Source organism: Polypterus senegalus, chromosome 2 (genome assembly GCF_016835505.1).
Source record: "Polypterus senegalus isolate Bchr_013 chromosome 2, ASM1683550v1, whole genome shotgun sequence".
Taxonomy (NCBI): Eukaryota; Metazoa; Chordata; class Cladistia; order Polypteriformes; family Polypteridae; genus Polypterus; species Polypterus senegalus.
Window position 1 is genome coordinate 258190480 of NC_053155.1, and position 25816 is coordinate 258216295.

General features: G+C 38.3%; 1 protein-coding gene across 1 annotated transcript; it reads left to right on the top strand.

The window, feature by feature from the left end:
• Window positions 1-12806: 12806 nt before the first annotated feature.
• On the top strand, window positions 12807-20559 carry LOC120524679 (2-oxoglutarate receptor 1-like). The gene is made up of 3 exons (XM_039746492.1): window positions 12807-12926; window positions 14647-14764; window positions 19019-20559. The coding sequence occupies exons 2-3, from the start codon at window positions 14749-14751 to the stop codon at window positions 19975-19977; spliced, it is 975 nt and encodes a 324-aa protein (XP_039602426.1). The 5' UTR covers window positions 12807-12926; window positions 14647-14748; the 3' UTR covers window positions 19978-20559.
• The last annotated feature ends 5257 nt before the right edge of the window (window positions 20560-25816 follow it).

The following is a 25816-nucleotide window of genomic DNA, read 5'->3' on the forward strand; positions in this document are numbered from 1 at the left end:
AATAACAACGAAAAAGAAGTAACCAAAGCCAGGGAACAAGCCCTGAATACATGGAAAATACTAAAATGAGAGAGAGAGAGAGAGACATCCAACAAATCAGCAGGTGGCAGCAGAGCTTCTGAAGTCGCATGTAAGACACTGCTGCTCATGACACAGCACAGATTTTAGCAAAAAGGTTAAAGGAAATGTAACAGATTGAAATGAACGGGGCAAATGCAGGGCTTTCATGGAAAAAGTCTGCTACTGTAGGAAAGAAAATGTATCACATGTTTACTGTGTGTTCTACTTGCTCAAGACACACATACCATAACAGCAGAGACTAAAACCTGTACACTAAGACCCAGTGAGGTAGGAGTGCTTTAAGTTTCTCTTTATTTATGTAATATTTTTTATCTTTCACCCTTTGTTCATTTCTCATCTTTTTACTTCAGTTGTGGTCTGTCTTTGGTGATGTTAAATCTACTCCCCAAAATGCATTAATAGAGACTCATTAATACAGTATTCAAATAGATTTTTTCCCCTCCAAATAATCAACTTCTTCATTAGTACCCTGTGCTTTAAAGTTGATAAATGTTTATAGGTGAGAACAATTAAGTCAATAAAACTCAGTAACCACACTGATTTAAAAAGAAGTTAAAGTAGAAAAAGTGAAAATAAGAGAGGAAATAAAAACAATGGGCCACAGTATTAAAAAATAAAGCTAACACTAATAATCTCTCACAATTTTTATGTAAAGTACAGATGGCCTGCCCACTCACGGTGTATTGTATTGCCTACAGTCTTCACAAGTATTTTATCTTATTAAAACACTAATTAAAGTTCCAAGTTCTCACTTACGTCTTCAATACACCAATTCAGAAATATAGCTTAACTTAAATGAATTGTATATTAGAGAAAATTGTACTTTTCTAATGGTAATATGAAAGCGTTCTTTAAATAATTTATAAAGAAACTTCCTAAAAATCTCTTTTTTTTGCCTTCTGCAACATTCACCATCACAACGTTTAAAGCTCCAAAAAACACAATACAAAACAGAACAAGATAATACAATTAAATATAAATTAGAGGAGAGAGGAGAGGTTGGGAGTATGCACTGATACAGCTCATTGTTGCACCCACCACATGACGGACCACCTGGATTGAAACCCAAGTGCAGCCATGCAATGGGTCACACCTCAGCACCACACTGGAGTAGGCTGAGGTTCTTTACAGCGCTGGTGTGCCAGCCCTGCCACCAACCCTCAAGTTTTCCCTGCAAGTTGGAGAACTGTTAATACCAGGTAAATTACAAGAAGATTCTAATTCATTGTTATGACCGAAAGGCCATCCAATCCAGCAGGCTGACAGTCAGTTGCAAAGCTGCATAAACACTTCATCTTGATATGTTTTTTTATCATTAAGGACTGTAATTCAATAGTTTGTCCCAAGTTCTCACAATCATTTACATGAAAGAAATATTTTGTGGTTTTCCTTTTCAATGCACTTCCTCATTATTTTCATTAAGAATGCTTCTCATTGTGTAACTGAAAGAATTCTGATGGATTAGTTTTAATTGACCTGGATTAGGTTCCCACACAGACTTCTCTACTAAAGAGATCTAATTACCTTCATATGGTGGAGTAGAGTTTACTGTTTAATTCCAGCTATGCACTTGATAGTTCTTCTCTAGACAGCACTCAGTCCTGTTGGGTCAGGTGGAGTGTGTGAAATGACTGTTGAGGCTTCAATGAACTTCAATAATGTTTAATAACAAACTACAACATGTTACAGCACATGAACTGGACTGTGCACCATACGGCGTAACAACATGTGCTTTTCTCCCCTAGACTTTACAGGCCTATATCCCTTATGCCCCGAATTGAGTTCGTCCTTTAATCACCCACTCAGTGTTCCTTTTAACTTCTATACAAGACACAGTATACCTGAGATATTACCATACTAGCAGCGAATCACGACCAGGCTATGAAGTAGGGTACTAAGAGGAGATGATCCTCAGGTCTAAGTGGTGTCTCAGTGAGCAGCAGAACAAGATCAGTGCCAGTTTTCACTAATCCACAGCTTGTCTTGTTTTCGCTTAATGTTTCTGGCCATCTGATTGTCAGCGCACCAGCAATTAATGTCTGACTCTCTTTCAATTAATGATGTACCGCTATGCATTCCTCTTGATTTAAAGTGACTAGCACAGAAAAAAGTTATGTCCTCATGTAAACTTATTAAAAACTAATTAAATTATTAAGCTACATTACATCAGCTGTCATTATTGAAAACATTATTCTGTTTGAGCATATGAAAAGGTCCAGAAATCCTTTGGAAAGTAATGATGTCAAGACGTGCATATTTGAAGAATCTTATCTGAACCATAATTGTCTCTCTGTAGCTCATGAGTGGATCGAATGTGTGTGTGCGTGTGTGTGCTTATGTGTAAGCGTGTTCATTCTGTGATGGGCTGGCACCCTGTCCTGGGATTGTTTTGGCCTTCAGCTCACTGCCTCCTGCGATAGGCTCCAGCCCTCATGACCCTGCTCTGGAGTATTTTATGGTATCGTTGTACCTTGAATAGTTTTCTTCTTTAAATATTACATTATTTGGTTTGTAAATTAAAATTATTTGCTAGTGCACACTGGCAATTTTTCTGTTTCTGTTTTTATATCATGCTCTTCCACACACCACACATATGTCGTTACTCGTACATTATATTAAACCCCTCCATGTAATGCACAAGTGCCCATGCTCTCAAATCTCCAAGGAGGATCACCCTCCAGTTCATTTTATTTGTTATATTTGATATTCATATAGTGTGAATGTACACACCCTGGGATATAAAGGAGGTCTCACTCTGGTCTTGCTGTAATTCATTTCCCAATTTTGCAGATCATACAGAAGAGACAATTCTTTCCATTTATTATGTGCCCAGCTTTTCCTAATAACTGCATTAATCCAACAATTACTGAAGCAAATAAAATGTCTAGTCAGAGGCAGGACAATATTCGTAAAGAATGTTTCATTGCAGCGGAAACATCACAATAGAGCACAAACACTATACAGATATTATGAGCGATCACATATCAGATCTGAAGAACACAGGCAAGGATACTTTTTTTTTATTTTATAATTTTATTGAAAGCACACAACATTCCATACAAATAGATCAATTTTACAAGAATAGAAATGAAAACAAATCAACCCACCCCTGAGAAAGACAGCATGGGCAGCAGCATAAAACTTAAACCTAGTAAAAATAAGTAAATAGATAAATTAGTAAGTGTATAATTTGTGTATTTCTTATATTATGCAATTGAAATACGTCCATGAATTGCTGTTTTTTTCCAGTGGCACTGAATTAAATATATTTGATTCAGTATCACGCTATACTTCAGTCCAAATATAAATAGAAAATGTTTTCCTTATTTTTTAAATGGCATATAAATACTTTTTCAGCACATATTAATACGTGAAAGTAGCTCAAACTTTTTTTACAATATTAATAGCTTCAAGCAGCTACAAAAATAAAGTAAAAACTAAATAACAATTATTTATTACAGTAGAGAAAGTTAATGTCAAGGACTCCAGTTGGCAAGATGATGGAGAAAATAAACCCGTGGGGTTCCAAAGCCAAACAGCTGGCTAGAATCCCCCGGATGAATGTGTCACCATTAACAGGATTCTCTTGTGGAGCTTTTGTCATCTTTCCAGCATCTCAGGTGGCTGTAGTATATTTAGGCCAGGGGACACGGGGCAGAGTCCTGAAAAGAAAAACATGTAAAAGTGGTACCGTATATACTCACGGATAAGTTCTCCTGTGGATAAGTCGGGACTTGATTTCACCATATAGTTTCTGGTATTTTATAATGTTGCTCATATAAGTCGAATGCCGAAAATACACGCTAATGGTCCATGAGATTATGATATGCTAATGCCCACATGAGAGAGTAACCACGGAGCACACTGCCTTTTTTTTCCTATGTATTATGCCTACGTGACCACACGGTAATATCCGAACTATTCAGAAGCGATGTTTGCACTTATTTGTGTTTTTTGTATCTTACACCCTCATACACCTTTATCGTAATATTTTTGAATGGGCATATAAGTTGGGGTCTGATTTTATGATAGATTTTTTGGGTTTCAAGACCCGATTTATACGTAAGTATAGACGGTAATTAGCGACCAGCCTATACAACAGCAAATAAAAATAGATTTAATGAAAGGTATTAATTTCCTTCTCCCCTCAGTATGAATGGATGCAAGTGATGCTAGTAATTTCTTAAGTGATCACAAAAACAGGATCCAAGAGGTAGCTTTTTAAGAATGTTTTTAAAGTATTCAACTGTACTGGCTCCGTATATTTCTAATGGTAATGTATTTCAGATTTTTGGTGCATAGAATCAGAGAACAGCCTCGCCAATTCTTTTATGCTTCACTAAGTTAACAATTAGGAATGTAGGGGGACATCCATCCATTCATCCATTATCCAACCCGCTATATCCTAACTACAGGGTCACGGGGGTCTGCTGGAGCCAATCCCAGCCAACACAGGGCAATGTAGGGGGACAAAGACTTCAAAATATAAGAAGGTGCTAGATTATTTAGAGACTAATGTGCAATAAAAAGTATTTTTAAATCAATCCTAAAGAACACAGGCAGCCAGTGTAATGATGCTAAAACTATTAAGGTATGCTTAGAGTTTCTCTCTTTTTAGCTTTAAACTAATTACAGCCGAAGTGCATTTTTTTGGTAATTCTGATAGAATTCTGGGGGTGGCTACAGAAATTGAACTCAGGTGTGATACACCACAGTTAGGTTATTTTTTAACAAGGGGGCAATTACTTTTTCACACAGGGCCATGTAGGTTTGGATTTTTTTTTCTCCCTAAATAATAAAAACCACCATTTAAAAACTGCATTTTGTGTTTACTTGTGTTATATTTGACTAATGGTTAAATGTGTTTGATGATTAGAAACATTTTGTGTGACAAACATGCAAAAGAATAAGAAATCAGGAAGGGGGCAAATAGTTTTTCACACCACTGTATAACACACTTGCAAGGTCATACCTGGAATACTTTATTATAAAGAGAATACCTACTGTAGGTTTTTCAGGCTTGTAGAAAAAGGTCAGACAAGTGAATCTTTTTTTTCATCTTAACCAAATGAAGATTAAGATATAATAGAAGTTTTCAAATTACAAAGGGAGTAAGCAACACGAATATAAGCTGGTTCTTTTAGATCTGGTTTTCAACATAAAAAAGGGCACAGATGGAAGCCAAGCTAGAATAAAATCTGTACAAACATAAGATATTTTATCTTGCAAAAATTGTTGACATATAGTGTTGTCAAAAATGCATATCCACTGTCATGTTTTTTTTTTCTCTTCCTTTAGCTACCAGAAACAAAAGGCTGTTCTCTCCTCCCACACAAAGTTACTCAACAAAATCTCGTTTTTATCAGAAAGTCCAGAACAGAAAAAAGCCCACCTTTAAAATAAACTAAAAATATAACTAAAGCCAAAAACACTTTCAATCAAACACTCTCTCTTGGAACTTTTTTTTCTTCTTTTGTCTTGCAATAAAGACATCATATGAAAATGCATATGTTTTTTCAATATGTTCAATTTAGATGCAACATTTTTCTTATTACAGTTGTATGCATAGTAATCAAAAAGAACATTTTATGGCAAGAAAAAAATTAATCTATTTTTGATTTGTCCATCTACTTGCCCATCTCTTTCACCCCCCAGTGTGTATGCTGGTTGGAGGTCAGACCAATTTGGGAACGGCACATCTGGGAGCTCAATGGGCAAAGGAGTTGCCCCCCAAGCGTAGTGGCTTGGTGTTGAAGGTGATGTCTTGACACTCTCTTGCCCTCTTGTTGATGGGTCTGTTATTGTACGAAGTGACTGACTTCTTCAATCACAATTTGTTTCCAAAACATGCAAACCCCAGCAAGTGTTCTCAAACAGCCTATGTGCAATTGAGAAGACCTTGAGAGAATGCTTCAGGTAATCATATGAGCCTTTCTTCAACAACAACAATAACATTTATTTATATTGCACATTTTCATACAAATGATGTAGCTCAAAGTGCTTTACATAATGAAGAAAGAGAAAAAAGATAAAATAAATAAGAAAATAGAATTAGAGAACACTAATTAATATAGAGTAAAAGTAAGGTCCGATAGCTAGGGAGGACAGAAAAAACAAACAAAAACTCCAGACAGCTGGAGAAAAAATAAAATCTGCAAGGGTTCCAGGTCACGAGACCTCCCAGCCCACTCTAGGCATTCTACCTCACAATCAGTCCTCATTTTATTTAGGGTTCTTATGGAAGAACTTGATGATGATGGTCATGTGGACTTCTGGCCTTTAATCCATCAATGTAGATTGCCACCACAGAAAACCGGAAAAAGAACAGAAGAGAAAGTAGGGGTGAGTACGGATTATGGAGCCACCAGTAATGCTATTAATAATTAAATGCATATACAGAGCATCAGGATTAAACTAAAATGAAGGTATGATCAGTCCATGTTAAAATAATGTTTTTAGCAGTTTTTTAAAGTGTTCCACCGTATTAGCCTGGCAAATTCCTATTGGCAAGCTATTCCAGATTTTTGGTGCATAACAGAAGAAGGCTGCCTCACAACTTCTTTTAAGTTTAGCTCTCGGAACAATAAGCAGCGACTCATTTGAAGATCTAAGGTTACAATTTGCAGTGTAAGCCATCCGCCCATGAATTTACTATACAGGACCATCTGGGGAAGCCGAGACTCATCCATTCAGAAAATGTGCCTGGTTCAGCAGAGGACACAGCTGAGTAGCATGGCATCAATCTAAGTGATACTCAGGATCTTCTGGAGGCAGCAGATGTGGAATGCTTCTAGTATGCAGATTAGCTTGCGATAAGGAATCCAGATCCAGGACTCACATCTGTACAGGAGTGTTGATATACACACCATGTGAAAGACCACAACCTTGGTTGCCATGCAGAGATTTTGGTTACAGACGACATACTTGCATAGTCGGCCAAATGCAGAGGAGTCTAGTTGGAGACGTTTTGTAATCTTATTATTACAACTAGGAAATGCATAATGACATCAATCTTAAGAAGCTGATAACAACAGGGTTACAACAAGTAAAATATGCAATAGCTTTTGGCATAATTGTTTCAGCTATTTTTTGACACTTTTGAAAAGAAGAAATCTGTCATTTTCCAAGACTGTTAATTACATTTAGAATGGATAATCTTGGAAGAAATACTTTAATCAGGTGCATTCTCTTCCGCATAATACAGTATTTTACAAACAGATTGTTACGTTTTCAGAAACAATAATACAGTACTGGCAGTGGCACCTGAAATCCTCTGCACCTTTACCTGGTTCTAAAAGCAAAGGTGTTCCCAGTTTTTTTTTCATTTTGGTATTTAAATCTCATGTGTATTACAACATCCTTGTAAACCCTGTTCCTTAGCATTTGAAACTGGATGTACCACAAAAGATCTATTTTTAAAAGTGAGTTTTGTCACCATGTGTCACCAAGAGGACAAAACTAAAACAATGACAGTGATTACACAATTAAATTAAAAGGGTAATATAGACAACATATGATTTGTTTAATCCCCAAGTTTAACCCCAACTGCACAATAAATTTGCTTGCCTAAGATCAAGTATGGCTGATAAACATAATTACAAATTGAATAAAGCACCTCCAACACACCTTGCTCAGCTACAAGATTTACACAAATTGCAGAACTGGCAAGAGTCAAAATCAGAAGATCAACAAGCATCATAAACCAAATCATTAAACAAGAAATTATAATCTAAGAAAGTACACCCAGAAGTCGAAATATCGACAGATTTCTAATAAAATGCAAGTCTTTCAGAGAATATCCACAATCTTAGATGCTATAAAGCATGAGGTATGATTTCTGTAAACTGCACTCCTAGCAGCAGAGCATCCCATCATATCAACAAGGCCTTGAAATGGTGGCACTGCAGAAAAACAAGCATGCAATTTAAAAAACAACATTATACTGAAAGAAGTAAAAAATATATTAAACCAGAAAATCAAACTTTGTGTGATCCAAACCCTCCAAAAAAACTATATCTGATGTTAAGAAAAAAATTATAACAGTAAGAATGAAAATGCAAATGTATGTAGATCATAATGCAGCTATTCTGTCAAAATGTACAACTGATCAAGAAAGTCTTACTTTAGCATACGTCTAGTATACGAGGACAAAATCAACAACCATTATTCATATTTGCGGCAGCAAATATGGTGTGTTCGCCAGTAATCTTGCTTGCCGAAAGTTTCCTGGAACTCCACTGTGTAGCTGGCTTAGGTGAACATTTTTTCCAAGCGCCCCATGATGTTTTGCGAGGCCAGCATCACATTGCAGAGCTGTTGTAGCCAAGCACAGAGCTTTCATGCATGCCTAGTGTAAGATTGTTGCTCCCAACACTCCCTGAAACGTTTTACAGTGTTGTGAGACATTTTTTTCCATCTGTAACGGCACTTGTTTCCACCTCATAGTCATTTCAAGACCCAGGGCTCTTCGATTGCAGTTATGTGGGTTGTCAATGCCCTAGAAAGGCCACTAAGATTGAGAAACAGGGTCAGATTTCCATTTCCACATGCGTTTAAAAAAAATTAACAAAAAATGGCAGTACTGCCACCAGATAAATAACACTGATCCCTGAGCGTGAGCACCGCATTGCTAATTATGCATGCAATTTAGGCATGTGCCAGCAACAAACTCAAAATATGCCCTAAAAACACAGAATACTCTGTGAAATAATAAAAACAAATGTTTTAGTACTATTCACAATTCGTTTCTATCATTTTAATAGGAGAAAGTGCAAAACATCTCCACAGGGGCAAAAAAAGACATTCCCACTGCGTCCAGACTTCAAACAATGGAACAAGCCAGTCCCATGCTTCATAGCACAGCCAATTTGTGCCCTAAGACTGGGACTCTATGAGTGAAATTATCTATATTTTATTTACCCATTGCTAGTTTGTGGCTGTTTGTTGTATGTTGTTTGCGGTATTCATTCGGTCTGTGTCTTTTGATGTTTGTGATACAGTTGTGCAGCGGTTAGCACTGCTGCCTCTCAGCTCAGATTACATATTTAGGCACATTAATTGGTGTAGCACAGTTGGAAAACTTTTTCCTCACCTTTACGGGTACTTAAAAAAATCAATGCACCATTAATCCACTCAAAACTAGTTCACTTCCTACTTCCCCACTGACTTCAATGGAGTTCAAATTGGCATGCCTTACTACGATAACACCCAGTGGACATTCGTAGTTACTTAGAAATTAGTTTATACTCTAAAACAAAAACTTTCTCCATTTGATTTGGTGCCACCATCTTAACATGTAATAGGAAAGTAACAAAAGATTTCCTTATAATCTTCACAAATTAGCACTTTATCTTGGTTCACTGATATACAATTGTGAAGAACCATCTACATGTAAAAAAACAAATGTCATCACTGGAAGCCATAACTTGTAGTAGGGAATGTGGAAAGCATTGCTGTAAGCAGGCCATAAATCATATATTTTTGTGTGTAATCTCTTAGATTACATGTGAACACTATTAACACTATTAGTTTATGATATTTACTATTGGTTTGCATTCATACTTTAATAAGTTGCACGCATACAATACTGATTTCATTCATATGTACTATATTGGTTTGTGTCCAAAGATTTTTGGTTTGCATATGAACTATATTGGTTCTATGGGCCCAACATGCTGGCACTGCCAGCTTAACCCAACAAAGACAAGAGTGGGACACAAGTTCAAGGCTCACTCTGATTTTTATTTTCTTTTTCCCTTATGGGAAACGCCTTCCCCATTCCCCACAAGTATAACACAGTCCAAAACACAGTACACAAACAATACTCCTTCTCCACTCTTTTGCTTCTCCTCCATTCTTCTGGGCAAGCTTCGTCTTCCTCCTCCCGACTTTGGCTCCCCCGAGTAGATGCTGCTAGCTCCTTTTATAACGCACCCGGAAGTGCTCCAGGTGCTTGATTACTTGCTTCCGGCAGCACTTCCAGGTGTGGTGGAAGAACTGCCCAAAAGGGCTCAGCAGCTCCTGCTGCAGCACCCCCTGGCAGCACCTGCGGATCCCAACAGGACTGCACTACACTCCAACTCCCATGAAGCCCTACGGGAGTCCGAGGCTCTGCTGCAACCCTATGGTTCCCATCGAGCATCCCAGGGGAGGTGACGCACTGGCCACACTTGCTCCCCTGGTCCTACCAGCGTGGAGGTATCCCAGCCGGGCAAGAGCCCTGGCCGCATGCTACAGTTCATATACAGTATGTATATCACTGGATCAAATGTGTTTGTTATTGATTTGTGAGTGACCTGAATTGGTTTACGCTCATATGCTACTCATTTGCATTCATATACTATTAGTAATTGATCTAGTGCACATATAAAACCAATATAATTCATGAATGATATATTACTCATGTGAAACCAGTATAATTCATGCATGAAACCAATATAGTGCATACACAAAACCATTGCTAGACCAGCAGACCAGTAACTAATAACCAATAACACAATAACAAACACAGATGAACCAGAATGATACAAGTGCAAATCAATAAATAGCATACATATGCAAACCACTATGGTTCACAGACAAACAAATAGTATATGGAACCAAACCAATATAGTACAAATAACTGAAATCAGTACTATATGCATGCAAGCCAATAGTAAGTTCTCATAAGCCAATACTGTTCACATGTAAACCAACAGATCACACACAAAAATATGTGATTTGTAGCCTATTTGGCCCCATGCAGCCATGGTATGAGCTCCCTAGCTCTTTGGTTTCCTGTAAATGGTACTCTGTCATATCACTTAGGGATTTCCTCAATCTTAATGGCATTGGAAATAGTAAGCTTCAGTGTACTCAATCTGTCTCAAGAAACTGTGCATCAGTCTAAAGACAAACTCTTTTCATTTTAGTACAGTATTCCTTTGCCAAACCTGTGACATGTTAAAACATTGACATCTTTGATGGATGAAGAGAAAAGAAAACATGCAACTGTCAAAATTAAAATGGCTAAAAACCACAAAACCAAGATGAAAATTTTTAATTACCCACATGATCTGACACCAAATCCTGACATGCATGTTGGCATTATACGTGATGGACTATGCATTCAAACTTAATTTTATGCTTTTGATTTCATATGAATAATGAAATGAAACCGTATGTTCTAATGTTCCTGTTGATTGTTGTAAATGAGGCTAATATTATTAGCATGATTGACAACACTAAATTGGTCCACTAAGTGAGTGAAGGTGTATTAGTGTCCTGGCCAGATTTTTTATGGACCTTAATAAATCTCAAAGTATGATGGAGAGGGAAAAATAATCAGTGTGTAAAGTGGTGCTGCACTAATGGTATTCCAAGCTATTGGTTATTGCATATCGGTTATAGGCTGCTTATTCAACCTTTCACTGACAAATTTGCTTAATCAAGTTCAGCACTGTCAGAAGCAGTAGGCACAAGGCCGAAGCTGGTCCTAGAAGGACATATTCACACACAGTTACCCACTCTCGCTCACACCCAGCCAATTTAGAGGCACCTGCTAACCTAACATGCATGGTGTTGGGATGTGGAGGGAAGCCAGAGAACATGAAGGAAACCAACTCTGAAACAAAGAGGGAGTGCAGACTCCTCAAAAACAGTGCACAGATTGAGATAGAAATCCAGAACTTTGGAGCTGTAGTGCTTACTTGTCCCAACATATCACTACAATTAAGACCCAAATAAAGACTTTTTGTTAAGTTTTTCAACTACTGTATACCAATATTTCACCTTTGCGTGGTGTTTTTTATTCACAATTCATAACGTGGAAAGGGTTTTGTTTATTAATTGTGCACCACTGCAATCTTAACAGTGTTAGAATGGAAGCTGTATAGTGCTCGACCTGACACAGACTGGACACAGTAGGCACGTATAAAATAAATAAACTGTTTATTATTCTTCCCCTATGGACGCACGTCTTCCCCGTGTCCCACAGGCAATACACAGTCCCAACCACAGCACACACTTTTTCCTCTCTGCACCACCACTCCTCCTCAGCAAGCTTTGTCCTCCTCCCACCTGACTCTGGCCGCTAAGTGGTGGTTGCCGGCTCCCTTTTACCAGGCACCCGGAAGTGTTCCAGGTGGTTGATTGCCGACATTCGGCTGCACTTCCTGGTAAGGCGAAACCAATGCCCAAAAGAGGCCAGCTGCTCCTGTTGCAGCACCCCCTGGTGGCGCTTGCAGAACCCCATAGAGCTGCTGAGAACTCCAAACCCCATGAAGCTCTGGGGGATTCCGAGGCACCGCTGCAAAACAGGGAGGCTGCCATCTAGTGTCCAGGGGGAGATAATGGTCTTCCCACGCTTGTCACCCTGGCATATGTGGTGAAGTGGCGTCCCGGCCAGGCATGGGCCCCGGCCATCTGTCACAACAGTTAAAAGTAAAAAAAAAAGTTTATAAAACAGCTTTCCAATAGTTTACACACATTCAGTTAGTGCATTCAATTATTTCAGCTGAATTGTCTAATTTCTAGTATTTTGTAAACAAAAAAAATGACAATGCCAATATTAATTTAAAACCATTCACTTCTGCTATTACAATACATCAAACTTTAACAAATAATCAAGAATTTTTAATTTCTAAACAATTTTCCCACATAGCCAAGAAATGAATCACACTTCCTTGTGTACTGAATAAAAATACTTGACAACTCAGCTCACTGCCAGTATTTTGTTACATCGAACTAACACGCTCAGCAATCAACTGCAGAAATGAATGGCTTAAGTGAAATGTGTTTGTGGTGTTCAGCGGTGTGGATTGAAACAAAGAAGTTTCCATTTTGTGGACGATAATGGCAAAAGCAAAGTAAGCTATTTATACTGTATTATTTCATAAAGTGATTGTTTTAAAAATACAGGTTTCTCCTATTTAGAGTATCCTTAAAAGAAGTAACAAAAATGATTGTTTAATATATTTATTATCTCTGGTAAGGTAATTATACTTATTTATTTCAAGATATGTACATTTCAGAAACTAAAAAAAAATTGAGCCAGAACTAATTAAATAATTAGTAATTGATTTTATTCTTACAAATGTTCTACATATACAGTCTAATCTGCTATCATTAGTGTGCAGTATATTTTATCATAACATAGAAGATTCATTAATCTGTGACTCTAACTTGCTCCTCAGTATACAGCAATGTATTATTATGCTACTCAAATTAAAAGAAATTTGAAGTAAGGAGAAACAGCTGTCAAAATCAACTGTAAAAACATGCTTTCAGAAATAATAAGAAATGCCATAAATTTCAGATTTGTTACAAATAGCTAGTGAATTAACAATTTGATAATGCTACATCATTTTTAAACTATTAATTTAAGTTTCCAAATGATTCTTGATTCCAAAGCTACTGGTACACTAAGTGATGTTTGTTTTATTTATTTATATTTCTTGGTATTGTAGAGTTATAGTAAGCCTAGGATTAGTCAAACAAAAAAGTAGATTGTTATTTTCCATTACTGTATGTAAGAAAGGATACATTGCCAGTTTTAAATGAATACCATTAAATATCATTATGAAGATATACACAGTGGTTCCTCAGTAGTGGTAATGTTGCCCACACAACATATTTGGATGTGAAGGGAGGGCAGCTCAATGCCAAAATATACAAAAGTTGTATCTTTATTGATTTGTCATTATATGGTGTCAACGGCACCCGGGCACAGACAGGCAGACATCTTGTTTTGTACAAACCACCACACGTTTATTTACAGTATTTACAGTAATTGGTCACTAAGACCCCAGTTCATTGGTCACACAGACCTCAATTATGGTCACTCAGACCTCAGTCACGTGCACAAACAAACCCCAAATAGTCCTGGCCACAATGCCTTGTCTTCGGGCCACCTCCACACTCCTCTTGCTTCGTCCTCCTTCCACCCGACTCCAGCCCCGAATGAATGGAGACGGCCCCTTTTATAGATGACCCGGATGAGCACCTGGTGTTCCCGGCATTCCTTCTCTGACCACGCCCCAGCGTGGCGGAAGTGCCGGCTGTCCTCCCGGCTGCTCTCCGGGCGCCATCATAAATCTTCCCCAGCACTTCCTGGTGTGGCGGAAGTGCTGGGTTAACAGGTCCCCAAGGCATTGGGGCGCCTCCTGGCGGTGACCACGGGCCCCTACAGGGAAAGGCTTCCATGCCCTTAACCCATGGCCCCCAAAGCAACCCGGAAGGCGAACCCCACGTGATGCAGGCCGGGCTCTGACCCTCTTCCGGTCCCTCCTGGCATCCCGGCCGGGTCATGGCCCCTGGCATCCCTGACAATGGGCAGCAGACCCTTTTGGGTGGGCTCTACACAGCCCCGCCTACCTACAGCCACGCCCCTGTTCTCCAGTTAGGCAAGATAGATGATAACACAGAAATATGGCACACTTTATGGTGGGCTATATTTTCAAATATTTAAAACCTAAAATAAACAAGTAACTGACCATAAATTGATGTACTGTCAGCACCAGCCATTAAATTTAATTGCTTTTATTGCCTTGCCAAACAAATTAATTTATGTTTGTCTAATTTTCACAGATTCACCAAGGATTAACTGTAAAATAATCAATAATTTTGCAGCTTCTGAGCGATTACCCTCTAAAAAACTAGCAACACACTGTCTGAAATACTAATTTTAACATGGAATCTTTTAATAGTAAGTAAAATATCTCTTTTTTAATTTATAAATTAAGTAATGTACAGGTTATACAATTTAAGTCTATTTTATTTTGAGCTGTTTCTATTTTTATGTTATATGTATAATAAAGTATTTGTGTTTTTCAGGTTTCAGTTAAAAGTCTTAATGAAATAACACAGAAAGTAAACATATTTTGTCCAGCTGGTTTTTATCATGTCCTATCTTTCATTTCTAGCAGTTTTCTCTAATGTATAACTGATGGGTCAATTTATAAACAAGTCTTAAAAAACAAAGCAGTATGTGATACAAAAAAAAAAACATTGGCAGAGAATGATATGCATCGCACCTGGCATCAGGCTATGTTTTTGGTGATCCAATCACGATTGGATAGCAGTTAACGACATTATAAACCAGTTGTCAACAGATTACTCAGACCATATTCAGGGCATTCAGAAACATATTGCAATTTCATTTAACACATGCATAAATATGCCTTCCGTTCAAATACAAGAGAAAACTTAAAGGTAGAAATTAACATTGGCTATCGATCAACACGGTATGGGGACACTGGACACACATTTTATTAGCAAATGCAAATTGGCCACATTATATTCAGATATAACCCTGATTTTAAATGCATGTTAAAACCAATTGCAAAGCAGGGAGTGTTTTTGTGGTTTGTAAAGTTTATTTATTTCAGCATGTACTTTTTGAAATTCAATCACTATCATTAATTATATAGTTTACATTTAAACTTAAGAGGAGAAATAAAATGGTAAACACAAACATGATAGACATACTGAGGATGTCTACAGTCATAAATGGCATTCAAACTGATTCAACATTCTACCAATGCTTTGAAATATGAATAATTAATGGTAATGTGTTAAGGAACTAAGATTCGTCCGCAGAGAAAAGCAGAATTTCAGTCTATACAGATTATATCTGCAGTATGGTAATTAGTCGATCCACCACTCCAGATAAATGTTGATAACTCTGGCAAAATATGGCAAATGTCTGGCATAGAGCTCAACATCGGTGATGACCATTTTATCAGCAGGAACAGTAAGAAAAAAAGTCAGTAATGGGCAACAGCTCGATTTAGACCTTTGTTTTAAATTGCTAACACTGAAAGGCCTCCCAAAAATCGGCATCATTCCAAAACCTGGAGGTCCTGTACTTAAGTCACTTCACCAGCCTGCATTCCATCTGAGAGAAAGACTGGTTAACAGAGTTAGGAAGATACATGTATATAATCCAGCTCAGGGTCATAATGGGCCAGGGGCTATCCTAGCAGCAAGGCAGAAAACAAAGTTGCCAGTCAATTACAGTACCCATACATGGAGATACATTCAGTCCAACTTGAGGTCAATTGAGAATCGCCATTTACTCTAATCTGCATGTTTTTGGGCTTGAAAATCCAGAGTAACCTGAGAAAAACCAATATAGAGACAGAGAATATGTAGATTTCACACAGGCAATGACCAGAGCATCCTTCTAAGATGAACATTTGAACAATTGTGCATACATTTAAGGAACATCTCTTTCATATTTTACATGTTCACTCACTGAAACACCTGGCTTTCAAAGAAAATGAAAATCTAAAAATTATCCATCCATCCATCCATGGATCTAAAAATTAATTAAATGAAATCCAATATCGGCCGACTTATACTGTATGTGTTTCAAACAAAATTGCACCATATGAAATTGTCTACGTTGTTGTTTTCTTTTTTGTTTTTTGTCATTTTTTTTTGTTTTTTTCCCCTCTGTCATTTCTGTGTCACTTTAATCATGTTAAAGAATAAGCTGAAGAGAGTAATACATTGAAGAAACAGTGTATTATGGGTTTAGGATGGAATTGCTGAAAGAATTTTTGTTAAAACAGACTTACTGCATAGCACTGTGTTTGTGCAACAATTTTTTAACTACTTGGAGACATAAGGTGTCATTTGCAGAATTTTCTTAAAAACAGGATGTTTTAACACATGAACTTCGGGGAATGCATGGAATGACTGGAAAGTGGACCACTTCAAATGATATTTGAACCATCCATCCATCCATTATCCAACCCGCTATATCCTAACTACAGGGTCACGGGGTGGTCTGCTGGAGCCAATCCCAACCAACACAGCACGCAAGGCAGGGCGCCAGCCCACCACAGGGCGCACACACACACACTCTCCAAGCACACACTAGGGACAATTTAGAATCGCCAATGCACCTAACCTGTATGTCTTTGGACTGTGAGAGGAAACTGGAGCACCCAGAGGAAACCCATGCAGACACAGGGAGAACATGCAAACTCCATGCAAGGAGGACCCAGGTAGCGAACCCGGGTCTCCTAACTGTGAGGCAGCAGCGCTACCCACTGTGCCACCGTGCCGCCCATATTTAAACCAGGAATCTAAAATCGATTCACTCACAAAACTTAAAACAGTTGAAAGACTTATTGAATAAACAGAATCTAAATAAAAATGAGAAGACAGGAGAGAAGGTATGAGCAAAATGATTGGTTTGTCTTTGATGGAATGTTTCTCTACACCTGCAAATCTGGAAATGGTTTTGTTTGGATTTGCACAGATGAATAGGCTTGCAATCAAATACTGTGTTCTGTTAAAGAAAAAATATAATTCTTTTTAAAAGAATCTTTGTAACTAATATCCAAGTTCAAGATATTGATAAAGGAAAAATTAGAAACTGAAATTGTAAAGACATTTTCAGACACGGCTATATTTTCTAAACAGCAGGATCATTTTGTGGCATTATGTTCACTTTTGAACATTTGTGGAACATTCCAAACCTTAATATTGACTGTAAAAGAGGATTTAATCTAATGAATAATATAAAATCAAAATCTAGAAATCGCTTAAATGCCAAGCATTTGGAAAACTTGATGAGAATTAAACTCTTTTCAACCCTAACCCTAATCCTAAGTATAGTTTTTTGGAACTCTCTGATACTATCTAGTTCACAACACCTGGTCATAAGGTGAATAAGTAATTTTTCCAGTACTTCTCACTTGGCTACCTATGTGTTTTCCTACAAGAAATGGATTAGAAAGCATCATGGATATTAATATGGTAGACACCTTTGAACAATGTGTTGCTTATTCTAAGATCAGTTGCATTGACTTGGCCTCCCTAACATCGAAAATCCTAACTATTCCCAATTCTTCTCTACTGCCTGGGTACACTGACATGCCATTTGTCCAGTGTGGCATAAAATAAGACTTGACAAGGTGAAGTGTTGGGTTCTCTCTAAGATCCCCATTTATCAGTAGTAATGCTGATAAAATAAGCAATAAAAATGGAAAACAAAACAGAAAATGATAGCAGGACGCACGCGCTGCTCTGTGCTCTTCCCAATACAAGGCTTCTTACAGCTGGTGTGGTTTAAATAAATAAATAAAAGCAGAATTTTGGCTGTACTAGAGTTCATATAACGACAGGACTGGAGGGGATGGGACTTCCAGGGTGTTCTGAAAGCGATTTCATTGTTTTCCTGGGGGCTTCTTCTCCATTCTCGAGCTGGAAGAGGAAGAGAGGCTAGTGCATGTGCTTCAGCATCATCCACCCCCAACAATCCCTTTCTGAAGGGACCTGAGTTGCCTCGAAAGCTTGCATATTGTAATCTTTTAGGATAGGATTACAACATTGATCACCAGAAGTAAAGAATTCAGAGGAAAATGCAAGCTATGTACAATTTCAAGCTTAGAAAATCCTAATAGCCAATATCAGTTCAAACTAGTGAGTGTTCAGAAGCTTCTTAAACACATTGAGGAACTCAGAAGTTCGAATGGATTTGGGCAGCTCATTCCACCAGCCAGGAGCTACACATGAAAAAAGTCTGGACAGAGATTTGCTACCATGCAAAAGCGGCATCAAAAGGCACCATTCAACAGCAGACCTGAGTGGTCAAGAAGGAGCATAGGACCTCAGGAATGTCTCCATATATTTGAGTGCTGAACCGTTGTCTACTCTGTAGGTTAAGCATCAAGGGTTTGAACTTAATATGTGCTGCTACAGGAAGCCAATATAGTGATGTAAGGAGGAGTGGTTGAATGCCAGATGTGCCACTGCTTTTTAAATCATCTGCAGCATCTTGGTAAGACATGCGGAAGCTCCTGCCAGCAGAGAGTTGCAGTACCAGCTGTGGCTGTACCAGGAGTTATGTGACATACTCTGTCAAAAACTGATAATGGGAAAGGTTTTTGCATTTATGATTAACTTGCTATTCATATTTTGTTTTTTTCTTTTTTGTTTAAATCAGATTCAACAGGACTTAACAGCAGTTATGAAAATCATGTCAATTGCAGTGGAGTAAGCAGTCTTCTCACGAAATATTTCCTGCCTGTTGCCTATGCTGTTGATTGTGGATTTGCTGTTACTGGAAACATTCTTGCCATTTTTGTCTACACTTTCCGTATGAGGCCATGGAAGAGTAACACTGTCATCATGTTTAACTTAGCAATGGCTGATGTTCTTTACGTCAGCTCTCTTCCATTCTTTGTTTATTATTATGCCTTGGATCAAGGATGGACTCTTGGAGAATTCTTGTGCAAGTTTCTCAGGCTTATGTTCCACTTGAATATGTATGGAGGCATTATGTGTTTAACATGCATAAGTGTGTTCCGCTACATTGCCGTCACACGCCCAATGTTGAGACAAAGAATTCGGAAAAAGAAATGGGCCATTGTGGCATGTGTAATTGTCTGGATGATAGTTCTGACTGAACTTCTGCCCATTCTTCATGTTTTTACTGTAGAGTACAAAAACAATATGGTTATCTGTTATGACTATGCGAGCACCCCAGATATCGAAAAGGCAATAACATACAGCTGGGTTTTGAACATTCTTGGATTTCTCCTACCCATGGTAATTGTGTTTACATGTTACGTTTCAATTGCCAGGATCCTCACACTGGGCCCATGCGCTAGCCATTCCCGGAAAATTCGTGCCAGACGCCTGACTATCATAATCCTTTTTATGTTTATATTTTGCTTCATGCCTTATCATATAATGCGTTCTGTGCGGTTGTACAGCAGGACTGCAGTGACAAGCTGCCAGACAGAAGAAGCAATCAATGCAGTCTACATTGTCACAAGGCCACTGGCAGGCCTCAGCCCTTGCTTCAATTTGATATTTTATGTGCTTGCAGGAGACAATTTTCAGCAAGCACTCATAAACTTGTTCAAGTGTCAGAAAGGTGGCCCTACATCAGTAGGATGAAAATGAAAAAAATAAAACCTCAGTACATATGAAACTATATTAAAGTGTGTTATGAACCAAAGAAAATTCACATTCTTTTGAAATATTACATATGACAATTAAATGATCAAACATAAAGAATCCTCTATCAAATTACAGTTCAAAATTAATGCTTGGGATGGACTTGCAATTAATCCAAGTTTGGTTTCTGCCATGTGACTGATAGTGATGGGACGAGCTTCATCTTCCTGCAGCTTTGAGAGGAAAATGCATCCATAGACCATGTAAACACTGCAATGCAAACAGGAATGCTACAATTTTATTTAACAGATCTCTTCAAAATAATATTTTTAGCCTTTTATAGTAAGGGTAATCTATGATATGTCAAGTTTGCATTTGTCAAAAAGCCAGAGGTTTTCAGTAATCCTGGGGCAATCGTCACAAAATGAAAAAGTGAAAAGAAAAAGGCAGAAGATCCTGCAAGATGTGCAAATTAAATTTATTTAAGTTCTATTTGGAATAATTTTACTGAAATGTTGTTTCCTTGAAATTTAATTTTAATTATTATTTATAGAAAAAAGCCAAGCAAAATGCCACTTTTTATTGGCTAACTAAAAAGATTACAATATGCAAGTGTGGAAGTGGACCCAGACACAGACAGGCGGACATGTTGTTTTCACACCACCACACGTTTATTATACAAAACTATTTACAACAATATTGGTCACTCAGACCCAGTTCAATAAAGTCAGTGCACAAACCCCAAAGTCACAGTCCTGGCCACAATGCCTTTCTTCGGGCCGCCTCCACAGCTCTCCTGAGCTTCGTCCTTCCTCCTCCCGACTCCAGCCTCGAATGAATGGAGACGGCCCCTTTTATATGGTTCCCGGATGAGCACCAAGTGTTCCCGGCAATCCTCCTCTGGCCAGGCCCCAGCGTGGCAGAAGTGCCGGCTGTCCTCCCGGCTGCTTTCCGGGTGCCGTCCTAAATCTTCCCCCCAGCACTTCCTGGTGTGGCGGAAGTGCTGGGGTAACAGGTCCCCTAGGCATTGGGGCGCCTCCTGGCGGTGACCACGGGCCCCTACAGGGTGGAGCTTCCATGCCCTGTACCCGTGGCCCCCAGAACAACCCGGAAGGCAACCCCCACGTGATCCAGGGTGGGCACAGACCCACATCCAGTTCCTCATGACGTCCCGGCCGGGTCATGGCCCCTGGCATCCCTGACAGCAAGCTTTCGAGGCAACCTAGGCCCCTTCTTCAGGTTACATCTTGCCTGAGAAAGGGCCTGAGTTGCCTCGAAAGCTTGCATATTGTAATTTTTTTAGTTAGCCAATAAAAGGTGTCATTTTGCTTGGCTTTTCTCTACATTCATAATGGCTAACACGGTACAACACCCTAGTACTACAATTATTATTTATGTTATTTTGTCAATTTTGTGTTTTACATCATGTTTTTGTATTGAAGGGCACCTCATTGTAACGATATGCAACAAATGATGATGTGTCAGACACCATCATATTTAAGTTCAAGGGGTTATGAAAATTTTTTGTCGAAAATATACTTAAAAAAAGAAAGTCTTTTTTGCAAAAAATAAAAAATACAGTATTTCAGTTTTCTCTTGCAGTAATCTCAACAATGATTTCTTTTAAATTGTTATCTTTGTGACCATTTTGTACAAAAGTTTGGATAACAGGCACTGTCATTTTGCATGTTTTTGCATGGCTGCACCCAAATTGTTCATGATCATGTTGCTGGTCAACATGACATGGAGAAATGTGACATATTATTTTGTCTCCTCCCACCTTTATAGGATAGGGGAGTGTTACTTTTGTGTCAAGGTTTCTGGATATTCTAAAACAAATATTAATGTATTTAGTTATTGCACAATCTATTTAGGGAGTCTGACTTTTCATTTGTTTAGCTTTGCTTTTTGTTTCTGGTTTATTTATTGAGCTTTGGTGATCAGTCTTTTTTGTCTTACTAAATTTTAACATTTGCTTTGCTTTGTGACTTTGGTCTCTGTTGTATCTCCTGATCCTTTTGAATCTTTCTCTGTTACTTGCTTAACATTGTTAAAACTCCTTAATTGACTACTCTTGATAAAAATTTTTCCTGTTATACACACTTGTCAAAAATGACATTTACATTCATAGCAAAGTTCAAAAACTATTGTTTTATCATGGAAAGGTTGTGGGGTAGCCCAATCCTAACTTTGCTATGTAGACCTACAGCCATCTCCACAGTTGTTCTGTTATTCTTGTATGCACCTGCTGGGAAGGAGACCACTTAAGACTTGGAACTCTATTCCAACTTCACCCAGAGGTGGCTACTACTGCAACTGTATGACTCCCTTTCCCCTAATCTCAAGACTCCAAGCAACAGGACAAAACAACAAGTCAAGCAGGTTGTATGTTTATGTATTTAATTTAGTTATTATAGTCATCAATATTCTTAATGTGCCAAAAACAGAAGCAAAGCAAATGATTCTGACAAATCACCATACAACCAGGATGTCTCAGCAGCTGACATGGACGATGCTGACCGACACACTGAGTGTGATTCTGTGTTCAGTCTGTTAAGGTTACACCGCCTCCTTCTTCTGCTTCTTGCTGCTTTTTCTTCTTCCTGCTTGAACCTGCTGATTTTTCTGAAAACCTTTCATGGCCAAGGTAAACACCCCTAGCTCCTTTCTATCCAATGTCACACTGACAGACCATATCAGTCAATGTTTAGAAAAAAAATGTATCAAATGATTTGAGGGCCTTCCTTTCATACCACTAGAAAGTCCAGACCATTTGTATCATTTAACAGTTTTGACCTTGCTTTCTATACCTCCATTTTTGCTAATTCAACTTTTACTGAAATTCTCCTGGTATTGTAAGCTTGTCTTCTATGCCTTTTCTTTGTTAACACATCCTTCTTGTGTGTGGCTTACACTGGATACATTTACGGAGGTCAAAGATTCAAGTAAATAGAAAACTAAAAAGAAAGAGCTTAGCTTCACCTTCCAGTTGTGACTGAATATTTTATAACATGCAAGATTTAAAATAAATATAATTATAATCCTTTTCAAATATAAAGTACTGTAGTTAACTTGAGAAAAGGAGCTTGTTTTATGTTGTTTCCATGATGCTGCATGTTGATACTCACATGCTTGCAGAGGCACAATACTTTGATAATGTTTTCACCATGAGCCATAACAAATGGTTCCCAACAAGATTCGGAGGTTTTTAAGCAGTAAAAATGTACAGTAAAATTTCAATTATCCATCACTTGATTAATCGTCTGTCTCCATTAACCATCAGGGCAAGAAAAAAATAAAACAGCCCCTAACTATTCCTACTGCTGTGTGGTACACTGCGAGCTTCGCAGATTGGAACAATTCTCCCTTGTGCTAGCACGTAGTGTTCTTTGCCAGCACCACATGTCATGCCACATTTTGAAATCACAGCCTCAGTTATGTACCTTCTGCTTTAATAGCATTTTGTAGCTTCTCTTTTTTGTTATAATTAATCTACTATATATTGTTATGGCCGATAAACGTATTTCACAAAAAAATTAAATTATTAAAATGTTTATGAAACAAAAGTGCTTCAATTTACAGATTAGAAAAAACAAAAGTGAATGATATAATGCGTGATGCTGACAAAATTGAAAAACATGTTGAAAATTGGAAACCAATGACGGTAATTTTATTTTGCATAAATGTTAATGCTCTTCTGCATTGTAATTTCATTTTAAGTTCTGTTATATTATGTTTTGTTAATGTATTGTGATGTGCAGGCACCTTGTGATGCACTGTTGGGGTGCAGAGAAGGTGGAATGAGCACTATAAGAGATGGGACTCGGTGAAGGGCTTCTGTTCTGTAAGGGGTGGACACACCTCTTGGGAGATGAGTGACAGGAGAAGTTAGGAGAAAAAGGAAGATACGGCAGAAGGAAATTTTGAGTAGGGAGCCATGAGAACAATAAGTGTTTGCAGTATAAAGATAGACAGAACGTGAGTGGCAGGAGATAAACTGATTGGTACGGAAAACTTTCTTTTATTGTTTTGGAGATGTGGTCCGTAACTCAGATAATGGAGTATAGACAGGGCACTGTTTGTTACAGAACGAGAACTCCAAGTGAAACATGCAAAACTCCAGCACTTCAGAGTTGTGTTTGCTTATAAACTGGTTCTTACAATATTGAATTAATTAATTAATTTTGTTAATGCTATATTATATTTTGTTAATGTAATTTTGTTTTGTAAATAAATATGACTATTCGCTAAACTAATCTACTGTATATCAATTTTAAAGAAGTTGTTCTGTTATCCATCATGGCCTCGGCCCTGACCTCTGGCAGATAATAGAAGTTTTACTCTACTTTATCTATACTAATATAAGGTCCTCACTGACTGACTGACTGACTGACTGACTGACTCACTCATTGACTCACTCACTGACTGACTCATCACTAATTCTCCAACTTCCCATGTAGATAGGAGGCTGAAATTTGGCAGGCTCATTCCTTACAGCTTACTTACAAAAGTTGGACAGGTTTCATTTCGAAATTCTATGTGTAATGGTCATAACTGGAACCTATTTTTTCGTCCATATACTGTAATAGACTGCAGCTCGAGTTGCGTCTCGCGTCATCACACCTCCCACGTAATTGAGTGCCTGCCCATATAAGGTAAATATTCGCGAGTGAAGGACTGTGCTTAGCATATTCATAAGTAAAAATATCTTAATCACAAACTGATGTTAATTATATTTTGTCCATGAATACTTATTAAATAATTCCAAATAGTCTGTCCGCTTCCTTTCATAGCTTTTCCGATGGCTGTTGTGAGGGATTGCCAGCCGTGTATCCCAGCCAACACCCCCAAACCACCAGATGGAGCCATCCCTGCAATATAGAAGGGCCCCGAATTTCAGCAGGGCATCATGGAACTTGGAGTTTTTCACCACAGCCTTGCTGGATACCATGGGGGCCACCGGAGGACGCTGCAGGGAGGCCCAGGGACTTATACTTTCCTTATAGCCCGGAAGTAATTCACAATTGCGGAAACAGAAGGAATGATATACTTCCGGGCTGAAGAAAAAGAGAATTACCCGACCCGAAAGTGTTGGATAATCACATGGACTGAGGGCTCAAACACTTCCGGGTCAAGGAGTATAAAGGACTGTGGGAAATCCCAGATGGATGAGCTGAGTTGGGAGGCAGGTTGGCTAAGCGTCTGGGAGTGGAGGATTGGTTATTTGAGAATTGTAGAGAGGAGTGTGCTTTGTGCACATTATTATTATAATAAATAATAATTGGACTTTTTATCTAGTGTCTGATGTGTTGTCTGAGGGTACAAGCGTGCGAGGAAACCCTAATCTGTCACACTGTGCTGCTTCAAGGCATGTATTTTCATATTAAAGTATTTAACCAATCATATTTCAGCCATCATTTGTTGCCAGGCAGAGATCCCTTCACAATCTGTTGGGCAGGCACTCTAACCCAGAATAAATGTCGATTAACCTGTTGCTTCAACCAATCAGATTTTGAGTTGGTGTCAGTACGGCCCTCTAGCAGGCATACGGCGACGTCACCGTATTCAGACCCATTGATTGAATAGAAGCTGCAGGTTCGACTTTTAGCATTAGCTTCGATGGCGATAGAAAGGGACTTTTTGATGGAACTGAGGCTCATGGATAATCCGTACGACAGAGTGATTGAACTGTTTTTGAGGAAAGAGAGGAGGATGGATTTTGTTTACAAATAATCCGAATTTTTGGTGAGTAAAATGTTGTGATTTTCCTAAATAATATTGCAAGTTTATGAGTTATTATTGATTTTTTATATGTGTGTCGCGGCTGTGGCTGCAGTAG